Source organism: Apodemus sylvaticus, chromosome 2 (assembly GCF_947179515.1).
Source record: "Apodemus sylvaticus chromosome 2, mApoSyl1.1, whole genome shotgun sequence".
NCBI classification, from domain to species: Eukaryota; Metazoa; Chordata; class Mammalia; order Rodentia; family Muridae; genus Apodemus; species Apodemus sylvaticus.
The window spans coordinates 118,299,305-118,322,534 of NC_067473.1; the positions used below are offsets into that span (position 1 = coordinate 118,299,305).

At 49.1% G+C, this 23,230-nt stretch overlaps 1 protein-coding gene across 1 annotated transcript; it reads right to left on the reverse strand.

Annotated features, from left to right (window-relative positions):
* Positions 1-20,806: 20,806 nt before the first annotated feature.
* On the reverse strand, positions 20,807-22,027 carry LOC127677531 (histone H1.10). Its single transcript, XM_052172601.1, has one exon. The coding sequence runs from the start codon at positions 21,739-21,741 to the stop codon at positions 21,172-21,174; it is 570 nt and encodes a 189-aa protein (XP_052028561.1). The 5' UTR covers positions 21,742-22,027; the 3' UTR covers positions 20,807-21,171.
* Positions 22,028-23,230: the final 1,203 nt, after the last annotated feature.

Sequence of the window (23,230 nt, forward strand, 5' to 3'; positions counted from 1 at the left end):
CCTACACGGCTCATCCTTCCACCTTTATTACAGAATTCCAATTATTACCTAATATTACAACCTTACTTTCCAGGGCATTTGCATGATTTTCAGCTACATCCTTCTTCCTGAGAAGCGCAGGCAAGTCTGGGACCAGGCTGGAGCACATGCAGATGAAGTCCAGACAGCGTGCCTCCTGGCCTGGCTCTCCAAGCCTGTCCTCAAAGTACTTCTTTTCCCAGAGTTTCCCTGATATTAGGGCCAAACTTAAATGTCTAGAGAGGGAGCTCCTAACTCCACAGGCAGAGGTCTTAGCGGTGGTCTTTAAAGTGTAGCATAGGAAATATGAAAAGCTCCAAAACAAAAAAAAAATGACTAAGGCTGTAGTTATTTTTGTTAAGGCCTTTCAGCCAGCCGTAGCAATGGCCCAAGCTCCCTTGCCTCCCAAAGCCTGAGAACCTTCAGGTCTCTGCCTCAAATGTGGTCAGGAGGGCCACTGAGCCCAAGTCAACCCAAATGCTCACAACCCCCACCCACCATGTCCAAGGTGCCATCAAAAAGGACACTGGGAACATCCCAAGATGTCAGAACCCAGTAAAAGGAGAAGGCGGGACCCCGCTGAGCCGCCTTCTTCAGAAGACGAAGTTGAATCTAAAGAAATAGAGACAATTGACCTTGGATTTTCATTTGAATTCAAATTAAGCAGCAACTACCCTGGGTACCCCAAAGGCGCAATTGACCCTCATCCAGGGATTGGTAAAAAGGAGGACATAGAGGTCAATACAATACCAATGCTGAATTATGAGCACAGAGCTAGGTGCCGCCCACCACCAGAAGTTTGATCTTTACATGTTACATGTTTCCAGGGAAGTGGAAACATCACTTGCTGCAGCTGATGTGCCCAAACTATCTCTCAACACTGATGCAAGGTAAGGATGGCCCTGTTTACGAGACATCTGTTCTACACAAAGGAGTGGAGAGGCCTCTCACAGCCCTTGAAATGTCCTCCACTGTGCACACTCATGACTGGACTTGTGATCGGATCATCTGAGAAGATCCGCAGTGGATCAGAACAGATTAAAGGTAATGTGAAGACCCTCGAGGTTACCCTAGGGAAGTCTGGGCATTCAGAGGCAGCTAGCTACACATCTCAATACCTATCCACCCAGTGCAGCCATCGAGTGGCTCAACTCTCAGCCCTGGTTGGGGCTTACTGTTTAGATTCTTCTCAACTAGATTCTGTTCGCCTGGGAAAGAGATCATGGAGCAGATCCGATGGTGGCATCCTAGCCAAATGTCATGCCCAAATGACAACATATGTGCTGATTAAGCAATGCTTGGAACAGTGCATGGATGGATCAATTGCCTTTCCACAAGTTGCTTTTGAAACACCAATCTTCCTAACTGTGGAGAAGAATCTCAAAAGCACACAGTGAATGGTTCGAGTTTATAGACGCTCTTCAACACAATGATACCGCCAAGCTTGCTTCAAGAGCGTTCCCAAATCTGTCATCAGCAGTGCTTTTCCCGAGTAAGCTTGAGAGTGCAGCGATGATGGCATCCAAGGCCCCTGTGACCCAGCCCGTGATCGAGTGTAGCCTTTGCTACACCCATCAAATAAGACAAGGAATAGGCAGAGAAAGGAGTCCTGGGGTTCAAGCTGTTCTCAGGGTTGTTGGTGTTACTGGATTTGCCATGGAAAAGTGAACCAATGCTATAAATTAAAAAAAGAAAAAGGAAGAAAGGAAGGACATCGGTCTGCTGATTGTACCTGTGGCCCTCAAAGCATGGGAACATCAAAGCCCGATCACCCTCAAGCCAATATCCTAGGTCTGTCTGGTCATGGAAAACTGAGGGGGCCTGGGCTGCCTTGGCTCAATCATTGCCGTTGTCAACAGGAAGGCTTGGGTAACCATTGCAGTATCAGGACAACCCATCTCCTTCCTTCTGGACACTGAGGCTACCTACTCAGCCCTAGTGGAGTTTTGGGAACCTATCTCTCCTTGTTCCCTTATTGTCAGGATAAGGGGACAACCTTACCAGTCTAACTGAACCCCATCACTCAACTTTACCTTTAGGGGTGTTTACCTTACCTAATCCTTCCTAGTGGTATCTACCTGTCCTGTGCCCTTACTGGGAAGGGACCTCTTAGCCAAAGTGAGAGCCTCTACTTCCTTTGTCCTTCCCCTACTTGATCCTAGCCCTACCCTTGAATCCAGGCTCCCTGACCATTCCCCTCCTCCTCCTCCTCCAGCAGAGAAAGATGGTCTTTGTCTCTTCTTCACAGAGGACTGTTGCTCCCATGTTAACCAATTGGGTATCGTAAAAGACAAGATCCAACAGCTTCATACAGATCTCCAAAAATGTAAGAAACAGCTCAGTGCCTCTGGCCAGTGGATCATTAACATTCCAGTATGGAATTAGATACTACCCTTCTTAATTTAACTCTTTTTTTTGGGGGGGGGTTGGATTTCGTTTTTTTGTTTGTTTGTTTGTTTGTTTGTCTTTTTTTTTTTTCTGAGACAGGGTTTCTCTGTGTAGCCCTGGCTATCCTGGAACTCACTCTGTAGACCAGGCTGGCCTCAAACTCAGAAATCCGCCTGCCTCTGCCTCCCAGAGTGCTGGGATTACAGGCTTGTGCCACCACCTCCTGGCTTAACTCTTCTTAATCCTACTAATCATACCCTGTATTATAAACTTCTTGTCTAGATTTCTTCAACAACAGATCCATCAACTGGTTCCCAGCCATGGAGCCAGAAGCCTGAAATTTAAACTAGTGTAGAGGAATTTTAGTCCAGCAATATGGCTTCCTGATCACATCAAAAGACCTTTTAGGGGGCTGGAGAGATGGCTCAGCAGTTAGGAGCATTGACGCTTTTCCAGAGGTCCTGAGTTCAATTCCCAGCAACCATATGGTGGCTCACAACCATCTGTAACAGGATACCCTTTTCTGGTGTGTCTGAAAACAGCTACAGTATACTCATACATGAAATAAATAAATCTCTGAATGAGAGAGAGAGCACTTTTAGATCTGTGTGATCTGGCTGGAATGTAGACACATCCTTAGAATACATCTTTAATCCCTCTGGCTGGAAACCTTTAGTACACACCTTCAATTCCAAACAATGATGTCTAATTGAGGGGTAGACAAGGTGAAGAATCACAGAAAGATTTGACAGAATGATTCAAAGATAGGATATATATCCAACTCTCAGGAGAAAAGCTATTTAAGAGCAGTGAAGCCAAAGAGAGAGTTTAGTTGAGTCAGCTCGGAAGCAGTTTGTTCCTGAGTTCATGCAGTTCAGTGCAGGTCAACAGAGGCAGCTGAAGCCAGAGAATAAGAAGGAATCAGAGGTAGTTTGAGGCCAGTCAGACCAGTTCAGTGAAAAGCTGAGAAAAGCCAGCTTGAATCAGCCAGCTTAAGGAGGAGTTTTAACCAGAACAGCAGAGGTGAACCAAATGGCCGGAGTTCAGAAAGAATCAGAACAAGTGGGACTGGTGAGATGGCTCAGTGGTTAAGAGCACAGACTGCTCCTCTGAAGGTCCTGAGTTCAAATCCCAGCAACCACATGGTGGCTCACAACCATCTGTAATGAGATCTGACGCCCTCTTCTGAAGTATCTGAAGACAGCTACAGTGTACTTACATATAATAAATCTTAAAAAAAAAAAAAAAAGAAAGAAAGCCTATTGAGAAGTAAACCCCTGAGATGACAATTACATCTGTTGATTAAAAGTTATTTTAAAAGTTTTTTAAAGACATTTACTTATTATATATAAGTACACTGTAGCTGTTTTCAAACACACCAGAAGAGGGCATCCGATCTCATTACAGATGGTTGGGAGCCACCATGTGGTTGCTGAGATTTGAACTCAGGACCTTCAGAAGAGCAGTCAGTGCTCTTAACCGCTGAGCCATCTCTCCAGCACTAAAAGTTACTTTTACTCACTAAGTTCTATAAGAAAGCAGGCTGAGCAAGTTGTGAGGAGCAAGAGAGCAAGCCAGCAGGCAGCACTCCTCCCGGCCGTGTGGGCGGCAGCAGTAGCAGCAGCCCATGCTTTCCGCTTTCTTCTGGGCCTGACTTCCTTTGATGGTGAACTGTGACCCACAAGTGTCCGGAGGTCATCTGTGCACAGGCAGCCTGGTTTCAGGACGAGCAAAGACTTTGAACCCTGGAGACCTGGTGAGGGGTGGCTTCCACCTACTACCTTGTGGGCGGAGCTACCACCTGCATGGGATGGGAGGAGTTCAGTCACCGCCCCCTGGACCATGATGGCCCCAGCCAGAGTAGCAGCACCAAGCTTTCCCCCCACATGTAAATAAGGTTTCCCCAAGCTCTCAGTCCAAGTCAATGAGAAGTCCCTGCTGCCAAACCCCGGAGCACCCCCAAATTGTATATAAATCCTATCCGAATCCTATAGTTTAATAAAAGGGTGTTCGAGGGTCACTTCGTTGTCTGGGAGTTTCTGTCACAAGAGCTGCAGCTAGGTGTCCCTGAGCAGCGCGGGTAACCGAGACGGTAGCGGTGACAGCGGCGGACACAACAGTCGAGGTGCAGAGACGGCAGAAGCGGCTCCCCTGCCCTCCCCCTCTGCCAGAACCCTCGCACCCACACCGGGCAGGGCCTCCGCACCAGCCCACACACAAGCACAAGGGAAGTAAGCTCGCTAACCTGGAACCGTGGCATTTGGAAACCTCAGAGCCCACCCCCGTGACACACCTCCTCCAATCAAGCCACACCTCTAAATCTTTTCAGAATAGCCCCCAACTGGGGACCAAGCATTTACATATATGAGCTTACGGGATCATTCACTGTCAAACCTCCACAGGGATGCGGGTGAGGGAAGGGCAACCCCCACCCAACATCTTTCCCTCTCCAATTCCTTGCAGATCCTAGCCAGTGCCCACATTACAATCATTCAGCTGCCTCCAGGGTAGAACTAGACCCCCAAAACTTCATTTTTTTAACGAGACAGAGTTTCACTGTGTAGCCATAGCTGTCCTGGGACTCACTATGTAGATCAGGCTGACCTCGAATCCAAAGATCTGCCTGCCTCTGCCTACAGAGTGTTGGGATTAAATGTATGTACCACCAAGGCCCGGCTGACCCCCAGACCTTAACTGATTTTTTTTCCACTAGGAAGCTGGGTCTCAATATTCCCTAAAGGAAAGTGAGAATGGCCTCCTGGTGGAGTTCAATTATGTTGTCTTGCAACTAGATTTTGCAAAGAGAAGAAAAGCAGTCAAAGTTGTCCTATATGCACAACTTTTCTCTCTCTGGGACTACCCTCAGTCAGTCAGGGAAGGCCTACTGACGAATGTTTTGGTGGATGTTGTCAGCAGGACAAGTCTCTTAAGGTTAGGCATCCTTTTCCACCCTATCTTTTTTTTTTCCTTTACTTCCGATTGCTCCCCGTATTCTAGAAGGCCCAAGATTCTATATCATACCTTGAAGTGGAAACTTATGGTTTCTTTGGAAAATCAGTTGTGTTGGTATTTTACTGGGGCAGACACCTGAAGGAGTGTTTACCTGAAACAGAGGAGAAAAAATGTTTTGCTAAAGCAAACCCTTGAAAGGCTGCATGATGTTGAGGACCCAACAGACAGTGGATGACACTGGATGGTACTGGTTTGTTGTGACTTTTTTTTTTTTTTTTGGATTTGTTTTTTTCAAGACAGGGTTCCTGGCTGTCCTGGAACTCACTCTATAGACCAGGCTGGCCTCGAACTCAGAAATCTGCCTGCCTCTGCCTCCCAGAGTGCTGGGATTACAGGCATACGCCACCACCACCTGGCATTTGTTGTGACTTTATAGAAACGCACCAAACAACTTCTGGCAGCTTCTTGCTGTTTCCAAGGTTCACAAAGTGATGCCAGGTGATTCAGAGTTTTGATAAGACAGACTAAGGTGGTGTTTGCCGAGGCTAGACCAGTGGAGGACATGCGATGTTTGGAGGGGGTATAAATAGGACCTAAAGTGACTGTAGGCTCACATTGAATAGCTGACTTTGCAGGGATTGTTGGTCTCTCGACTTCACTGATCTTCACTCTGATGAGAGAGGCATGACAGAGAACTTCTCCTGGCGTCTGTGCTGGTCCTGGTCACTCCTACTGACTCCTGTCAATTATTAAAAAATCTAAGCCTACAAAACTCTACTCAAATTACATGTGTTAGGATCCAAGAATCCCTGAAGGAAGACACCAGACTCAAACAGTAAGCAAAGGCAAAGAATAAACATTCTGAAGAAATAACCAACATGCAGGGGTCAATCATTCCACCAGAGGAACTCATAGCCCCCCCCCTTTTTATGTGGGGCTAGGGGAATTTTCCAGAATTATGTAACCTCTAATATGATTGGAATGGGGCAAAGCAGTGACATTAGTACGGTTTTGATTGGCTGCTATGTTAGTTTCATTATATTCAGTGACACTTTGAAGAAGTTCAGAGATCAGATCAGCTCTGGCCTTGTCACCTCCTCTGGCCAGGTGTCCCAGGGGCTGACTCAGCTGTGGACTTACCCTCCCAAAGTCAGGCTGTCACTCATCAACCACCTGTTGTCAGTGGCTTTCTCTGAGGAGTCCAGATTATCTCTCAGGGAATTAAAAAATTGTTTCTAAGGTTTTTATTTCTTAGCGGCCCTCTCATGTGTAACCTTGAAGCTGAGTTCCATGGTGTAAGGGCTGAGGCTTCCGTGCCGTCTCTCACTGACATAGAGGTCTGTAGCTTTATTTTTTTTTCTCAACCCTAATTTTAATAATGGTTCTTAATGCTTTAATCTCCCTTCTAGCCCACTACCCACAAGAGGTAGTGGAAAAGAAAGATTATTAGGATACAGAGGAAGTAGACATATTTGGAAATTGTTCTTTGGCACAAATCCCATCTGCATTGTCAGGAAATCAGCAGTTCACAGATCAGCAGCAGCTGCTCAATCCACTCCCAAATACTTTCACGAATTTACCAGCAGTCCAGTTCAGTAGTGTCAGGATAGCAACCATGAATCAGCAGTGGTGGCATGGCCTAGCAGAGACACCCAGGCCTCAGCCGAATTACCGTGAGTTAGCAGGAAGGATTAGGCCAGGAGAAGTTCTTTGCTGTGCTTCTCTCACAGAAATGAAGATCAGTGAAGACTCAAGACCAAGAGGCACTGCACAACCAGCTATGTAAGCAAGTCCCCAAGCCTCCCTCACTGTCTGTTGAGTCCTATTTATTTTGCTTCCTCCAAACACCACATCTCTTCCATGAGGCTGTCTTGCCTCAGCATGTGAGTCTGTCTTAGCAAAACTCCACATGAGTCTGTATCAGCTGACACCACTCTTGCCAATTGGCCCGAGTCCACAGAAGCGGCAAAAAGCCACAAAAACTTTGTTGGTGGGTTTCTTATTGGGAATCAGTTCTAATGCTTTGTCTTAATTTGGCTCCCAAAGCAGCACTTCCAGACCTGAGGGTCCCCGCCCTCAGCCGGCGTCGTTTAGTAATGAAGAATTGCCATACAGTCAATGGCTGGACAGGTAGGCAGAGGTGGGACTTTTAGATGAAATATAGATTTTAAAAGATATTAACTCAGGAATACAAGAGGGGGGTATGTGCTAGTTGCAGGGAGGTTTAGAAGTGCCCAACCATTGAGCTAGTCAAGACATATCAAAATTATGGCATGAACATTGTGTATGTGTATGTCTTTCATTTGAGAATCCAAAGAGCTCATGAGCTGGTGTAGTGCAACCCACTAGGAGCCACATCTGTTTAACTAATTCACCACTACAGGTTCACAACAAAGGGAGCCCAGCAACAGTGTAAGGCGAACCAATACACATGAGTCGTGAGGGAAGAATCCTTTCTTGCTTTAGCAAAACATCTTTTCTCCTATGTCCACTTCTGAGAAACATTTCTTAACGTGTCTGCTTTAGTAAAACATCCTTTTACCTGTGTCTGCTTCAGAAAAACACTCCTTCATGTGTTTGCCCAAGCAAAACACCATCTTACACAACTGATTTACCAAAGAAACTCGAAGTTTCCACTTCAGAGGTCAGCAGGCTGTAAAGTACATGTGAAATCTTTCCCCACGGATGGCTTTTATTGACTGAGAAAATTGATGATCAAGGTCTATGGAGGGGTCTGGGATAAACATTCCAGGGGATTTGTTGAGGTCTGGCTCTCCAGATAGCAAAGGTCACCATATCTCCTCCCGTCCCTCTGGGTGGAAAACAGATATTCATTTCCTCCCTTGAGGAACCACCCCTGCATGACTACATTTCCGGTTTCCCTGGTGATCTGTGGGTAGAAGGATCTTTGTGCTCCCAGGAGAGAGGCAGAGGCAGCAGATTTCTGTAAGTTCAAGGCCAGCATGGTCTACATAGAGAGATCCAGCTAGCCAGGGCTACATGGAAAAGATCTGTGTGATGATGACTAGTTTTATGTCAACTTGACATAGGCTATAGTCATTCCAGAGATGGACGCTTCAATTAATAAAATGTGCCTGGGCTGTAGGAAAGCCTGTAGGGCGTTTTCTTAGTGGTTGATGTGGGAGGGCCCAGCCCATTCTGGCATGTGCTCTTAGGTTCTATACGAAAGCAGGCTGAGCAAGCTATGAGAAGCAAGCCAGTAGCCAGCACTCCTCCATGGCCTCTGCATCAGTTCCTGTCTAAAGGTTCCCTTCCTGTTTGAGTTCTTGTCCTGCCTTCCTTCAGTGATGAACAGAGATTTGGAAGCATAACCTAAATAAGCTCTTTCTTCCTCAATCTCTAATTGCTGCAGACCATCCCAGCTAGGGGGATTCACGTCCAAGGGAAGGGCTTTGGTTTTCTGGAAGGCACAGGCTTGGCTAGTGACAAACAAACAACCACAGAGGCAGCTTGAATCTGAATGTATTCAGGAGCTCTAAAGTAAGGATTTTTATACAAGAAGAGTTGGTATTACCATTTCAAAAGATGTATCCACTGAGGCAGACGCAATTATCATAATCAGTTGGCACAGGGAAAGGCAAAATCAATCAGGTATGTTTCCCATGTAACAGATTTAGAGGATCAATTTATAGATAACATCAATCTTTCTGATTAGAATACAGAGTGACTTGTAGTTAACAGCAAACCTTCAAAAAGAGTTTAAAGTTTCTTATACCCTCTGGGTCTTAATGGGTTTTTATGAGTAATCCCAAAAGCTAACATTTAGCTTTTACCTTGTAAAAACTTCTTGGCTTAATCAATGCTTTCCATACCACAGGGTCAGCCATCCTCATCTACATACGCATAGCCATATAAATTTGCATGTTGTTGGGGGGGGGTTGTAATTATGTAAATGACTATGAGGCAAAGCATTGCAGTTCTTAAAAAAGAGTTTGTGGCCAGTGACTCTACTTCAAAGAACAGATTACTGGCCTATTAGGATCACCTTGTGAAAAGAGCAAAAGAGGAAATTGAGAGTAAAACAAACTGCTTTGAGAACCATGGCTCAGAATTATCCTCTTCCTAGAGAGTTCCACAGCCGTTCCCAGGAGACTTCCTCCCCTTGGAGTTTACTGCCTCAGTCTGTGGAATTTTTGTCACACAGAATCTACTGTGGTTGGTGTGGCATCTAATCTCTCTCTCTCTCTCTCTCACTCACTCAGAGATTGAGGGAATGATGTTCTAGCCCATAATACTCCCCTATATGGAGAGCTCATTAGAAACCTAATTGACAAGGTTAGTGCAATAAAACTGTGTTTTGCCTTTTTCCCCACACTCCTAACTCAGATCCTATGGTGGGCAACTTACTATTCTGTCTTGGACTTGGATATTTTCCTCTACGTTCCCTGCATCCTTGCAGACAGACCTTATTTGCCTTGAAAGGTCTAACTTGTAAGGCAGGATGTCCTACCCCAGGGATTCAGAGGCAGCCTGTGTATTCATATTGGCATTGACCAGGATCTCATGAACTGATCATACTTCCAATTACTTTGTGGGGCATCTCGAGAAGAAAATTCTCAGGGAATTGAGTTCCTCCTTAACTTCTTAGCTCAAGGTGGGCTATAAGGTCTCAGGAAAGTCAACAATCTCAAGTTACAGAGTTGGGGGATGTGCGGGGAAGTGCAGTTTGAGTTCTGAATGAATCCAGCCTATTCTAATGCTCCCCTATCCTCAGACTGGAAAACAAGTGAGACATTTCCTCAAAGTGACTCAGGGAGCTGGAGTCCTAGTTTGTAGAACTCTTTTTCTGACTTCATTTTTTTTTAAGTTTTTTTTTTATTTATTTACATTCCAAGTGTTGCCCCCCCCCCTTCCCAGTCCCTCCTCCAAGAATTCTTCAGCCCATTCCCTATCACCTTGGCCTCTGAGAGGGTGCTTCCCCCACCGTCCTCACCCACCAACCCACCCACCTCTCCCCACCCATCCCCCCCCTTCCCTAGGGCAGCAGGTCTCTACAGGATTAGGTGCATCCTCTTCCACTGAGGCAGACAAGGCGGTCCTCCTCTACATATGTGCTTGGGCCTGGGGCGTAACTCACTGCCAACCACAGGATTGTTCTGGAGGAGAAAAAGCCCCAAACACTCATTGGGACAAGGTTTTATAGAAAATCGCAAGAGAAAGGTGAGTGTTTCCAGCCCGGCAAGATTCTAATTGGGGGGCTACTGTGGCCTTTAGCATAATTGGCTGGTGCTGGGAGCCAAACCACAAATTTAACTTTTGCTTGCCTCCTGATTGGTAGTTGTTAGGTAGGGGCAGGCTTGTAGCCTGGGGGTGCAGATCTGTTGAGGAGACACTGGATTTGTTGGGGAGATTACATGGAGACATGGATCTTGTTGGGGACTAGCCTAGAAACTGGAGCTAGGCACTGACCCGTTAGCTTACCTGAGCTCAAGCTTAGGTCAGGTTCTCTAAGATGGAGTCTGAGCCAAAAAGATTGGTCTCTCAGATTTACATCTATAGATCATGTGCATAGAGTGCCCAAAGATCAGAGGGGTCGGTCCTCTGAAACTGGAGTCACAGATGTTTGTGAGCTGCCACACAGGTGTTAGGAATCAAACTCATGTCCCTCAGCAAGAGCAACCAGTGTTCCTAACTGCTGAGCCATTGCTTAAGCCCCATCTAGCAATTCCTTAAGGAGACTCACACATTTCATCCCCCCAGACCCCAAGGTATGGGAACCTGCAGGCTGTCACTTTTTCAGGTGACTCAAAGGGACACTCACTTGAGACTCCACCCGCAGCTGGTGGGTTACTTCAGCAGAGAGCTGGCTCGTTGGCTAAGACTTGGCAGGGGCCCCTGGGAGCAATTGAAGCAGTGAGACTTGCCCTTGAATCACACAGATGGACTCAGGGAAACCCTGATGGCCGCACCCCAAGGACAGCAAAGGGCACCTGTGACTGTCACATGGAAGGATGATAACATCTCAGATTCTCCTAATAGAAGGACCTGAAGTGACCCTTAAGGTCTTCCCCTCTCATTCTTGCTACATACCTTCCTGACAAGGAATGCCATGTCAAGCAAGAGGCCTTGCCGGGAGCCCAAGCATCTTAAAGACCATCCCTTGGAAAATCCAGATGGTAGTTCATTTGGCAATAGCACTCAGAGGCATGGATACTATGTAATATATATAAAAGCTTCCGCCACCGAAGTTTGTGACTGTTGGGTCTAGCCTCCTCCCGGCTAACATGTGGAGCTTATTGCTCTAACAAGGGCTTCAACCCTTAGTAAGAGAAATGGGTCAGAAGCTACATAGACTCTGTGGTGGTTTGGGTGAGAATGCACATGTTTTAATGTTTCTAGTTTGCGGACTGTTTAGGAAGGACAGAAGGGTGTGGCCTTCTTGGAGGAGGCATGAGGTTGAGGATGAGCACTGAGGTTTTATTTATATCATTTCATTTTAATTTTATTTGTTTTTTTTGTTTGTTTGTTTTGTTTGAGACAGGGTTTCACTGTGTAGCCTTAGGAACTCAAGGCCTGGCCTTGAACTCGGGGATCCAGCTGCCTCTGCCCCATGATTTGCTGGGATCAAAGATGTGTCCCAGCACTCCCTGGCTAGTTTTGAGGTTTTGGCTTTTTTTTCCCCTTCCTTTGCTGTTCTTTTGGGTTTTTTCCCCCTTTTTAAAATTTTATTTATTTATTTATTTAATTTACTTCTTTGGTATTTCTAGACAGGGTTTCTCTGTGAAACCCTGGCTGTCCTGGAACTCACTCTGTAGACCAGGCTGGCCTTGAACTCAGAAATCCACCTGCCTCCTGCCTCCCAAGTGCTGGGCTTAAAGGAGTTCACCACCACTACCCATCTGGTTTTGAGGTTTTAAATGCCCATGCCAAGCCCAGTCTCTCTCTCTCTCTCTCTCTCTCTCTCTCTCTCTCTCTCTCAGCTCCTGCCCCAGCGCCATGCCTGCTTGCCTGCCCACCATGCTCTCTTCTATATGACCATGGACAACCTTCTGAAACAGTAAGCAAGCCCCCAATTAACTATTTTTTTTATTTATTTTTTTTAAAGATTTATTTATTTATTATATGTAAGTACACTGTAGCTGTTTTCAGACACCCCAGAAGAAGTCAGATCTTGTTACGGATGGTTGTGAGCCACCATGTGGTTGCTGGGATTTGAACTCAGGACCTTCGGAAGAGCAGACAGTGCTCTAAACCACTGAGCCATCTCTCCAGCCCCAACTATTTTTTTTTTTTTGTTTCCCTAGTCATGGTATCTTTTCACAACAATAAAAATAGTAACTAAAACTGACTCCAAACATGTATACAGGCTACCACATGGCCATCTGGAAGGGGAAGAAACTGCTGACCATCTTGACGTGGATGAAGACTCGGAAGAGCACTTGAACTCTCTAGATGAATCTTTGCTTCCCAAGGATGCTGCACTCATGCCATGGGCTGCTGCGGTGGCAGCGGCGGAGGTCTGAATAGTAATGGCTCCCATTGGCTCATGCACTACAATGCTCAGGCAGTGGCACTGCTGGAAGGAGTGGCCTTGGAGTAGGCGTGGCCTTCTTGGAGGAAGTATGTCTTTGGGGCTGGGCTTTAGGGTTTCAAATGCTCTAGCCAGGCCCAGCTCACTCTTCCTGCTGTTTGTAGATCTGGATGTCAAAGTCTCAGCTACCTCTCTGGCAACATATCTACAAGCATGCCACCATGTTTGCCGCCATGATGACAGTATACTAAACATCTCAACTTGTAAGCCAGCCCCAATGAAATGTTTTCCTTTACAAGAGTTGCCGTGGCCATGGTGTCTCTCCATAGCAACAGAACAGTGACTGGGACACAGTGCTGAAGGGACCGGGTGGAAGAGGACCTAAGTGTTGAGGAGCCACCTAGAAGACACTGCTGCTGAGGTTGTGGCCCTTAGAATGGAAGGAATGGTCACCCGTCTATGGGAAGTTTCTCTCTTACCCCCTGGAAGGCCCCATTATACACCCTCCAGGGTAGAGGAGGCCCCAGGACAGAGTCATTGGGTTGGTGGGTCACCTCTAGTTGTCTATGGCTGCCTCAGTGCCTACACCCAACACCTTTAAACTCTGTGCTAAATATACCACATAGGAATGGAAAACTCTTCAACTGCTTAAAAAGAATGTTTGTCTGGCATGGTGTCATATGCCTTTAATATCAGCAGTTGAGAGGCAGAGGCAGGCAGCTCTCTGGGTGTTCAAGGCTAGCCTGGTCTCTATAGAGAGTCATCTGTGTCATTCGCAGTCATCAGACCCACAGGATTAGGTACAGTTGTCCAGAATACCAGTCTTGTGACCGTGGAATATCTCTGGGTAATTATCCAAAATAAAACCCAAGGGGATTGTATTTCCCTCATAGACTATAAGTTAGAGAATGACATTTGGCTCTAGCCCCAATGAGAAAGGGATCCTGACTTCATCCAGGCATAGCTTCTGGTGCCCATCCCCATCAAAGAGTACGTCTGATACATGAGATGTGGCTTCTCCTGCTGGGAGGGAATGCCTAATGATACCATCACCTCAGTGATCTCTCGTGTGGACATTCTAAGCATTTCTGGTCCACTGCAGGGCCTGGCACAACACACACAACACACGTGTGTGGCTCAGTGCAGTATGTTGCACAGCATCAGTTCCCCTCACTGGACAAGGCACTAATTATATTGAAAAGGTCACTTCATTAACTGTGTCTCTTGATGTTCCCCCATGACATGGTGATTAAAAAGACATGGCGGCCCAGCTCTGAGCTCAAGTTGTCTGGGAAGCAGCTTCTCTGTGGGGCCCGCCCACCTTGCCATGACTAGAAGTGTTTAGGAAATCACCAGCCTTGCTTCCCTTGTGAGAAGCCTGACAGATAGCATTTTAGATGGTTTTCTTGCTTGTCCCTCTCTTCTAATTAGGGTGAAGCTGCTGTATTTTGGGGTTTTTTGGGGGGGGTGTTTGGTTTTGTGTTGTTTAGCCTGATTTTATTAAGATAGACGGGTCTCTCTACATAGCACCGACTTTGTTCTGGAACTCACTATGTAAGTCAGGTCAGCCTCAGATTCACAGAGATCTGCGTGCCCCTGCTTCTCAAGTGCTGGGATTAAAGGTATTGCCACCAGATCCCATTGTAACTGTTTGTGGTCACATTTTTGGTGGGAGAAAAGAGCCCACTCAAGGAAGATACCCCATGCCCAGGCAAAAGAGGGAGAGGGGGACAGGATTCTACAAAACAACCTGGAGTCGCCCTGGTGGGCTCACGTTTGTTCTAATACAGTCTGCTGGACTTCACGCCCCTCCCCTCCCCTCCCCTCCCCTCCCCTCCCCTCCCCTCCCCTCCCCTCTCCTCTCCTCCTCTCTGTGGCCGTTGCTTCTGTCTCCTGTCCCTGTGGATTACAGCTCCACTGCCATTTCACTTTCCCAGCCCCGGGGCTGCTGTCAAGTTCCTCTCTGGTGGTGGCTGATCTTGGTCATCATCTTGACTGTATCTGGAATGCACTAAACCCAACCCTGGGCACTTCTTCCAGGGCTGTTCTCCATCAGGCTATATGAAGCAAGAAGACACCCAGAGTCTGGGCAGCTCCTGTCGATGCTCACGTAAGAGGACACAGAAGGTGGCTGCATTTGCCTGAGGACCCTCACACACTGGCAAGCCTGCCCTTCCGGCTCATGCTCACTAGAACCACTGTCTGGGGTCTGAACAGAGACTGGAGAGCAGCAGGCCTCCAGGGAACCTGCAGGCCTTCAGGGCTAGACTGGACGGCTAAGACATCCAGCCTCATGGACTACACAACTGGATTCTCAGCCTCTCCAGAGTGAAAAAGCCATCGCTGGATGAGCTGGTTAGCTAGTTATCTGTGAATTTGACATAAGCAGGAGCCAGTTTGGAAGAAGGAATTAAGAAAATACCTCCCGCCAGACTGGCCTGTGCAGCGGTTTCTTGATGACTGCTGTTTGGAAGCCCAGTTTATCCTAGGCAGGGCAAGCCCTGGGCACGTGGACCTGGGTTCTATAGTGAAGCAGGCTGGGCAAACCTTGAAGAATAAGCCAGGAAGCAACATGGTCTCTGCAGTTTCTGCCTTGAGTTCCTGCCCTGACTTCTCTGGATGATGGACTGTTAAGTTTGAAGATGAAATTAACCCTTCCTCCCAAGATGCTTTTTGGTCACGGCATTTTGCCACAGCAATAGAAACCCTAACATTGGATTACCTGGACTGCATCTTGTAGCAAATCTATATGCCCAGTGTATATGTATCTATACATGCATTGTGCTTGTGTGTGTTCTCTTCCTTTAGAGAACCCTGACGAATGCACCATGTCTGCAGCTTGTACGGCTTATGGGCTCTGCCGCTGCTAACTTCTTTGATGGTACCTACAGCTGTTGCTCCTTTCACAGCTCAGGCTTCTGTCTTTCTTAGATATCCAATACTTTGGTCCCATGGAACTACCTCATTAGATCCCCTAGACTGCTGTCCCTTACCCAGGAACCCTGAACAGAGGAAGACCAAGACCTATTCAGAATATGTTTCTAACATGTTTTTTTTTTTTTTTTTTTTTAAAAATGGCCACAACGGTAATCTGAGCACTAAGGCTGAGGCAGGAGGCTTGCTTTCACTTTGAAGCCAACCTGGGCTACATGGCTTCTAGACAAGTCAGGGCTATACAGTGACCCTCTGTCTGGGGGTGGGGTATGGCTCAGCATGAGCTGAGGGGAGCAGGGGGCTGTTTCAGTGTCTCTAGCTTGAACTGGCTTGATCGCACTGTTTGGCCTACTGCCTGTGGAGACCACCTCTGTGATGGGTATTCTTGGTTGTCAACTTGACTACATCTGGAATTCACTAAAACCCAAACGGCAAGATGCATCTATGAGAAGTTTTTTCCTCCTCTTTTTCTCCTCCTTCTCTTCTTTCTCTTCTTCCTTCTTTTTCCGGACAGGGTTTCTCTGTTTAACAACTTTGGACGTCCTTGAATTTGCTTTGTAGCCCAGGCTGGTCTCAAACTCAGAGATCCTCTGCCTCTGCCTCACAAATGCTGGGATTAAAGCTATATGCCACCAGCACCCAGTGAGGGATTTTTTTTTCCTTAATTAAATCATTTGAAGTAGGAACACCCATTTCTAATCTGGATTTTTGAGGTGGGAAGAACCATCTTTAACCTGAGCCACACCTTCTTTTGGCGGCCTATATAATAGATATCAAAGAAGCAAGTTTGATCTTTTGGCTGCTTGCTCTCTGCTGCAAGTGCATTCCTTTACTGCCATTAGGAAATTTACTTTGGGATTCCAGCATATATTGAAGATCCAGCATATATTGAAGCTAAGACATCGAGCCTTGTGGATGGAACAACTATTAGATCCTTGGGCCTTCCGTTTTATAGACAACCATTGTTGGATTAGCTGAACCACAGCCTGTAAGCCATTCTAATAAATCCCATCTATATGTGTATGTGTATATATCCATACATATGTATACATATATGGAAGATATATATGTGTGTATATATATATGGGATGTATTAGATATGAATTCTATTAAGTCTGTTGCTCTAGAGAACCCTGACTAATAATACACTCTCCTTCCCTTCATTCTGAACTCTCCATCTTCAGTTCCCAGAACAACCTTGTTTGCCTGTTTCCTGTGTGGGTGTGGGTGGGCTACTGGGCAGATTCCTGCCAGATTTGGAAGGAAGTCGCCATGTCAGTTGCCTATCTGCTGATTTGCCTCAGTCCCAGAGCCTGGCACTGTTCTCCTTTCTGACACCTGGGGAGCCAGGCCTCCATTTCCTGCAACAAGAGAAGACAGGTTTCGGTCTGTCCGGCAAGCTGTCTCAGCTGGGAGGCTCTTGTCCTCTTGCCCACTGTAGCCTTGCTTTCCACCTGTCACGAAGACAATCTTACAGAGTATGCGCGCATGTCAGACTTTCATCGCACCAGTGTCCCCTCAGCTTCTGCCTCCCTCTTGAGCTCTGGTTGACCCACGAGCTTGAGTTCTGTTGCCCTCTGCTGCTGTCCCTTTCCCCTGAAGCATCTTCCAGACACCAGGGCCTGTGCTAGTCCCCAGTCTCCAGGCTTCTCTGTCCTGTCCCCAGCCTGACACTGTCCGGCAGGGCTGTCCAGTAAGTGTTGACAGGAGGACTGCAGAGGAGGTTCTTGACATGGGACACCTCTGTTCCTTCTTCAGCACCTCCACCGGGTGCTGCAGCCTCCGTCTTGAGGCCAAGGGGCCAAATTCTTCTTGTTCTTGTTCTTGTTCTCCTTCTCCTCCTCTTCTTCTTCCTCCTCCTCCTCTTCCTTCTCTTCCTCCTTCTGTTTCAGGGGGTGGAGGTGAAAAATCAGTGCGATATGAAATTCTCAGATAATTAAAATAATATGAACAACAACAGAAACAAAGAATTGGAGCTATATCCCACTGCCTCAGGAATGGTGGCATAGCCAGAATGCCAAATATGTACCACCCTACATCATATAAAGTCTGATGTCCCAAGCAGGTGATAAAGGTCCTCCAGCATCACCCCTTCCAAAGCTCATGCTCAGCTCTGAGCCATACCTGACAGAGGGCCAAGTCCAGGCCAGGTTCTTGCAGACATGGTGACCCCAGGCTGTGGTCACTCTGGCTTCGGTCATCAGAATGGGGGCTTAGTAGCTTCTCCAGGGATGTCTAGAGGCTAGAAGGCAGACCTGGGTATCCCCAAAGCAGACCTGAGATCTTGAGGGCTTACAAGGAGGTAGTAACCTGTTTACAGGTGTGTAATCAAAAGTCTGATTGGTCTTGACTCTACTTATAAGTGTCTACTTATAAGTGGCTCAGAGGCAGCAATCTTGGTCCCCCAATCCAAAGCCCCATGAAGCCAGGCCCAGAACCTTGGCCTTCAGCTCCCAGCAGCCCTTCCCATTAGTGGATGCAGAGAGGTAGCTCTTGGGCCTGGACTGCTTTACAGATAAGTCTCAGCCTCTTAGCTGCATCTGGCTACCTCTCCCGAAAATCCTTTTCCTTAGCCAGATGGCATTTGTGTTTGAGTGGAATCCAGGGCAATTGGGATCAAGACCAGGACATAGTGAGAAAATGGATCTGGAACACAATGTTAGGGAGCACAAGGGTTCCAACCTGGCTATTGGCTTACTGTCTCTCATCCTAGGGACTCAACAGTTGCATGAGTAAAGTCACCCTTTTGCACATATTCCTCTCGGATTTGGAGAAGACCAAGGCTGTACAGTGCTCTTCCTAGCTCCTGGCCCATGGGAAATAGGAGTGGCTGACTAGGGTCATATCGCTTTAACTTAGGATGCTTCTCAGGCAGGTAAACTCAGCAAGGAGGTAACAGACTCAGCAAGCACCTCAAGGCATGAGTGAGTCTGGTTGAGCAGGTAGGGGAGGGCTTGGGGACCCTGTGCAGAAAGTTTAGAAGAACAACCATTAGAAGAAATGACAGAGTCCAGAGATGTGGAGGAAGAAGTTTGGAGACCAGGATGCAGTTGACAGCAACCCAATTCAAACAGGCTTATCTACAGGGCAGTACAGCAGCCCTAGGGTGGTCAGGCCCATGCGCTCCACTCAGAAGTCTTTTGACATGTGCCCACTCCCTGCTTTCAACTTCCCAATCTTGATTCCTTTTCAGGCAGCCTTCCCATTAGCAATTCTGCCCTTATGTTCCTACCATTTAGTGATCCCGAAGAAAGAACAGCTGTTTCTCAGTGTTCACCTTAGAAGTCCTCCAGTCGCTTGGCATTGAACACTCTGGCAGCAAGAACCAGTCTGTCTCACTGAGCCATCTCTCCAGCTCCCACATTGAAGCGAACATTAAGTACTTAGTGGCCAGGTCTTAGGTCACATAACCACTCCTGGGGCTGGAGAGGTTCAGTATTCTCCCTGTAACCTAACATTGGGGTGGGCTGGGTCCCCCAATGGACAATTACAATGGGCAGGGGTTCTGCCCTATTATGCTGGCTAGTTTTATGTCAACTTGACACCAGCTAGAGTCATCTGAGAGGAGGAAACCTCAAGAGAAAAATGCCTCTATAAGATCCTGCTGTGGCAGGAAAGTGGTGGCTAATGTCTTTAATCCCAGAAAGCAGATCTCTTCACTCAAGGCCAGCCTGGTCTACAGAGTGATTTCTAGGACAGCCAGGGCTACACAGAGAAACTCTGTCTCCAAAAAAAAAAAAAAAAAAAAAAAAAAAAAGCCAAACAAAAACAAAAAAGTTTAAAATTAGTGATTGGCAGGGGAGGGTCCAGCCTACTATGGTTGGTGCCACCCCTGAGCTAGTGGTCCTGGGTTCCTTAAGAAAGCAGGCTGAGCAAGCCATGAGGCGCAAGCTGATAAGCAGCATCCCTCCATGATCTCTGTCCGCAGCAGCTCCTGCCTCCAGGTTCCTGCCCTGGCTTCCCTCACTAGATTGTGACTTAGAATATGGAAGCCAAATAAACTCTTTCCTCCCCAACTTGCTTTAATCATGGTGTTTTATCACAGCAATAGAAATCCTGAATAGGACATCTATTGAGGAGTGCCCTAGGTCCATCAGTGTCTAGGAGGGACTAGGCCTGGAGTGGAAGCCAGCAGCCAATGGGAGATAGGTGACAGGGAGGGATAGGCCAGAGAGCAGCATATGAGGGGCAAGCCACTAGAAGGCAGGTACAGAATTATGAAAAGACGAGAAATAATGACAACCTGAAAGGCACCCGGGGACCCAAGAGCTCATGAAATGTCTCCAGTGGGTTAGCAGGGCAAGTGTCAGGTTAGGGGTTTCACCAGCACTTGATGAGCCACAGAGCCAGAGTCAACCCTCAGCCTTTAGGAAACCTCAAAGACATCCAAGGAGCAGGGCAAGGCTGTTTCCTAGGCCCAGCTATTATTATTCTGTGGACTGAGCCATCTAGAAGTCATTGCCTCACTGAGCAGCTTGGGGATGGTCCACCCCAGTTCAGCATGATACCTGGCTATGCCCTTTGCAGGGAAACTTCAGCCAGGTACCAGCCCTCCAAGAGGCAGTGAAATGCCCAGTTTGGGCAGCTCAGTTTGCTTCATGATCACACCTTCCTACCCTCAGTCACTGCCAAGGCCCTTCTCCACTTTTTAAAAAAGGTGGCAAAGGGAAAGAATAATGTAAACCTCACCGAACTCTGTCTCCAGCTCACCCCACCTTGTATGTGTTACATACTGTTCCAGAACCTTCCTAGTCTTCCATTTGGCAAAATTGTCTCACGTTATACTAGATCCCGAGGTTTAATTCCCAACATGTAGAAACCTTCTATCCTTTATGTGCTGGACACTGCAGCGACCCAAGGCCGGGAACCCACTTTTACAAGAGTTCTCCACTGGGCAGCTGTCTTGGGGGCACACCTGTCCCACCTCTGCCAGCACAGCCTGCTTGTTGTCTAGTTGGTCTTAATGACCCTCGACTCCCGCAGGGATCCCAGCCTCCAGCGCCCACAAGACAACAACAATGGTCAAGGTTGGAACCGTTTATTGTGCCCCAGGAAGGCAGTGGGCAGTGCAAGTCGTCGCACAACCCGAGCGCGGGGCGGCCATCGGCGGGCACTGTAGGTAGGCGCCGCCAGGCCATTGGCGCCGCCGGGCCGGTCACCATGACGACGGCCGTTGCCAAGGGTGAGAGCCAATGGAGGCGCCGCCAGGGCCGTTTCAAAAACCTAAAGCAAACAGAACGCAGCATCGCTGGGGGAGGGGCGGGGGAGGGGACAGGGATGAGGGACCTGGGCCAGGCCGAACCCTACGGAACCGGTACACCAGTGGGGTGGGGGTGGGGGGGTAGATAAGACAGAAAACTCGACGATGTCGCCAGACCGTGGGGGCGTCACTTGCGGCCCTTGGGCACCTTGGGCACGCTGGGTTTGGCCGCCTTCTTCACTTTCTTCGCGCTGGCAGCTGCCGCCGCCTTCTTGCTCTTGTGCGCACGCCGCTCGGGCTGCGGCCTGGCCGGCGTCCTGTCTGCCGCCGCCGCCGTGCGCGCCTTGGGCGCGGGGCTGCTGGCCGCCGAAGCTCCGCGTCGCTCCGCACCGCCCTCCAGCTTCTTGCGGTTCAGCTTGAAGGATCCGTTGGCGCCGGTGCCCTTCACCTGCAGCAGCGTATCGTTCTGCACCAGCGCCCGGATAGAGTACTTGAGGTATGTGCGCCCGTTCTGCTGGTCGAACCATGCCACCTTCCGGGCCTCGGCGTAGATGCGCGCCAGGGACGAGCCGCCGCGCTCGCCCAGTCTGCGGATGGTCTCCACCACCAGCTGGCTGTACTTGCCCGGCTGGTTCTTCTTGCGGTTCTTCCTTCTCTTGGGCTGCGTGGGCGCCGCAGAGCCGCTGGCCTTGGCCGTCTTACGGGCCGTCCCGTCGGCGCTCGTCGGCGGCAGGGCCTCCTCAAGCTCCACCGACATGGTGGCCAGCGGGTTGGTGGCAGGCGGCGCGCGGTAGCCGGGGGGCCGCGCTGGGAAGAGGAAGGCGAGGGGCCGCGGCGGCGCCGGGGGACTGGGGGCGCGCGGCGGCTCCAGGCGGGAGCGGCCGCGGCCGGGCCTGGGACCGGGCGGCAGGGCTGAGGTGCGGGCGGGGGCCGGGCCGGCCGCGGCGGGGCTAGGGGGTGGGATGCGGAGAGCCTGCGGGGAGCGCGGCAGGGCTGCGCCGCTCCGAAGCTCTGGGCGTGCGCGCTGCGCTCTGGCGGAGAGCGCGCCCCGCTCCGCTTTTATTTCCCCGTGGCGGACCACGTTGAGAACAACAACAGCCTGGGCCCAGGCCAGCGCCAACTTGTGCTTCTTGGAGCGCCTTCCCTGGCCACTGGCTCCTCCGCCCGCGGCTCCCGGACGCGGATGCACCCTCAGCAGTGTGCCCCGGACAGGGTCCGAGGCCGCTGCGCTGCGCAGAGGCGGCCTGCGCCTAGGAAGGGCTCAGCGGAGGGGCACAGAGCTGTGTACCCCAGGCTACAGGAGCGTGGAGGAGGGGGGCGCTCAGTTTGGAAAGGATTAGCGCGGGCCCCGGGCGAGACCCCAAGACCCAGAACTTTACAGGCGGCAGACCAGAGTGCTCCTCGGCCACCTGAGTTAGTTCTGGGCCCAGGGGACCACAGCCCTACCCGCAGGAAGGGCATTAATTTGTCCCAACTAACACAGGGTACGCCCTCACGCGGCCGACAGTAGCAAGGCAAAGACCGAGAGCGTGCTGGGGCTGGGGTCTTCTCAGAACCCTAAAGGGAACAACAGAAGGGAATTGCCCTGAGGTTGCAGGTCTGGAATCCTGGACTTTGGACGCCTGACATCTCAAGGATGAGTCAGTACAGGCACGACCCCAGGGGCCTCTCCCTAGAAGCTTCCTTACCATGCTGTGACCCCAAGTACCCCATTTTGTGATGCTTAAGTATCATCCCGTCCCTGGCCCCCTAAGAATTAGATGGGGGCTCCAGGATGGACAAGTATAAGGTAATCCCTAAGGCATCTCCCTTAGAGTGTGTGGCAGGGGACTGGCTTTTGAGGATCCTGCTGGCTTTGGGGGATCAAATACTGCAATTCTTGGTGAGGGAGGACTTGAAGGTGGTGGTGGTTCAGGAAGGACCCGAAAACCTGGGAAGTAGGTGGAGAAAGGGGTGTTCAGGCAGTGGCCAGCCTGAGGAGGACATGGTGGGTACCACTTAAGCGTCCAGGCCACCTTTGTTCCGATAGGTGTCAAGCAGTGTCCGGGCCTCTTGGGGGAAAAGAGTGAGCCTGTAGATCAGGAAGGCTCAGATACTCAGCCATCGGAGGTGCCATTCACACGCAGTACTCCAGGGTATGCCTTACCTTCCCCAGCCCCAGGACCCCGTCCCCATCAAAGGAGAGTGGTAAGGATTGTCAGGAAGTGGCCAGGGTTTAGCAAAGACCAAAGCCAGAGCCATCCCTT

Bases quoted from the DNA above. Each gene is read 5' to 3' on its own strand.
- LOC127677531 (XM_052172601.1), bottom strand. From the start codon at position 21,741: ATGTCGGTGGAGCTTGAGGAGGCCCTGCCGCCGACGAGCGCCGACGGG.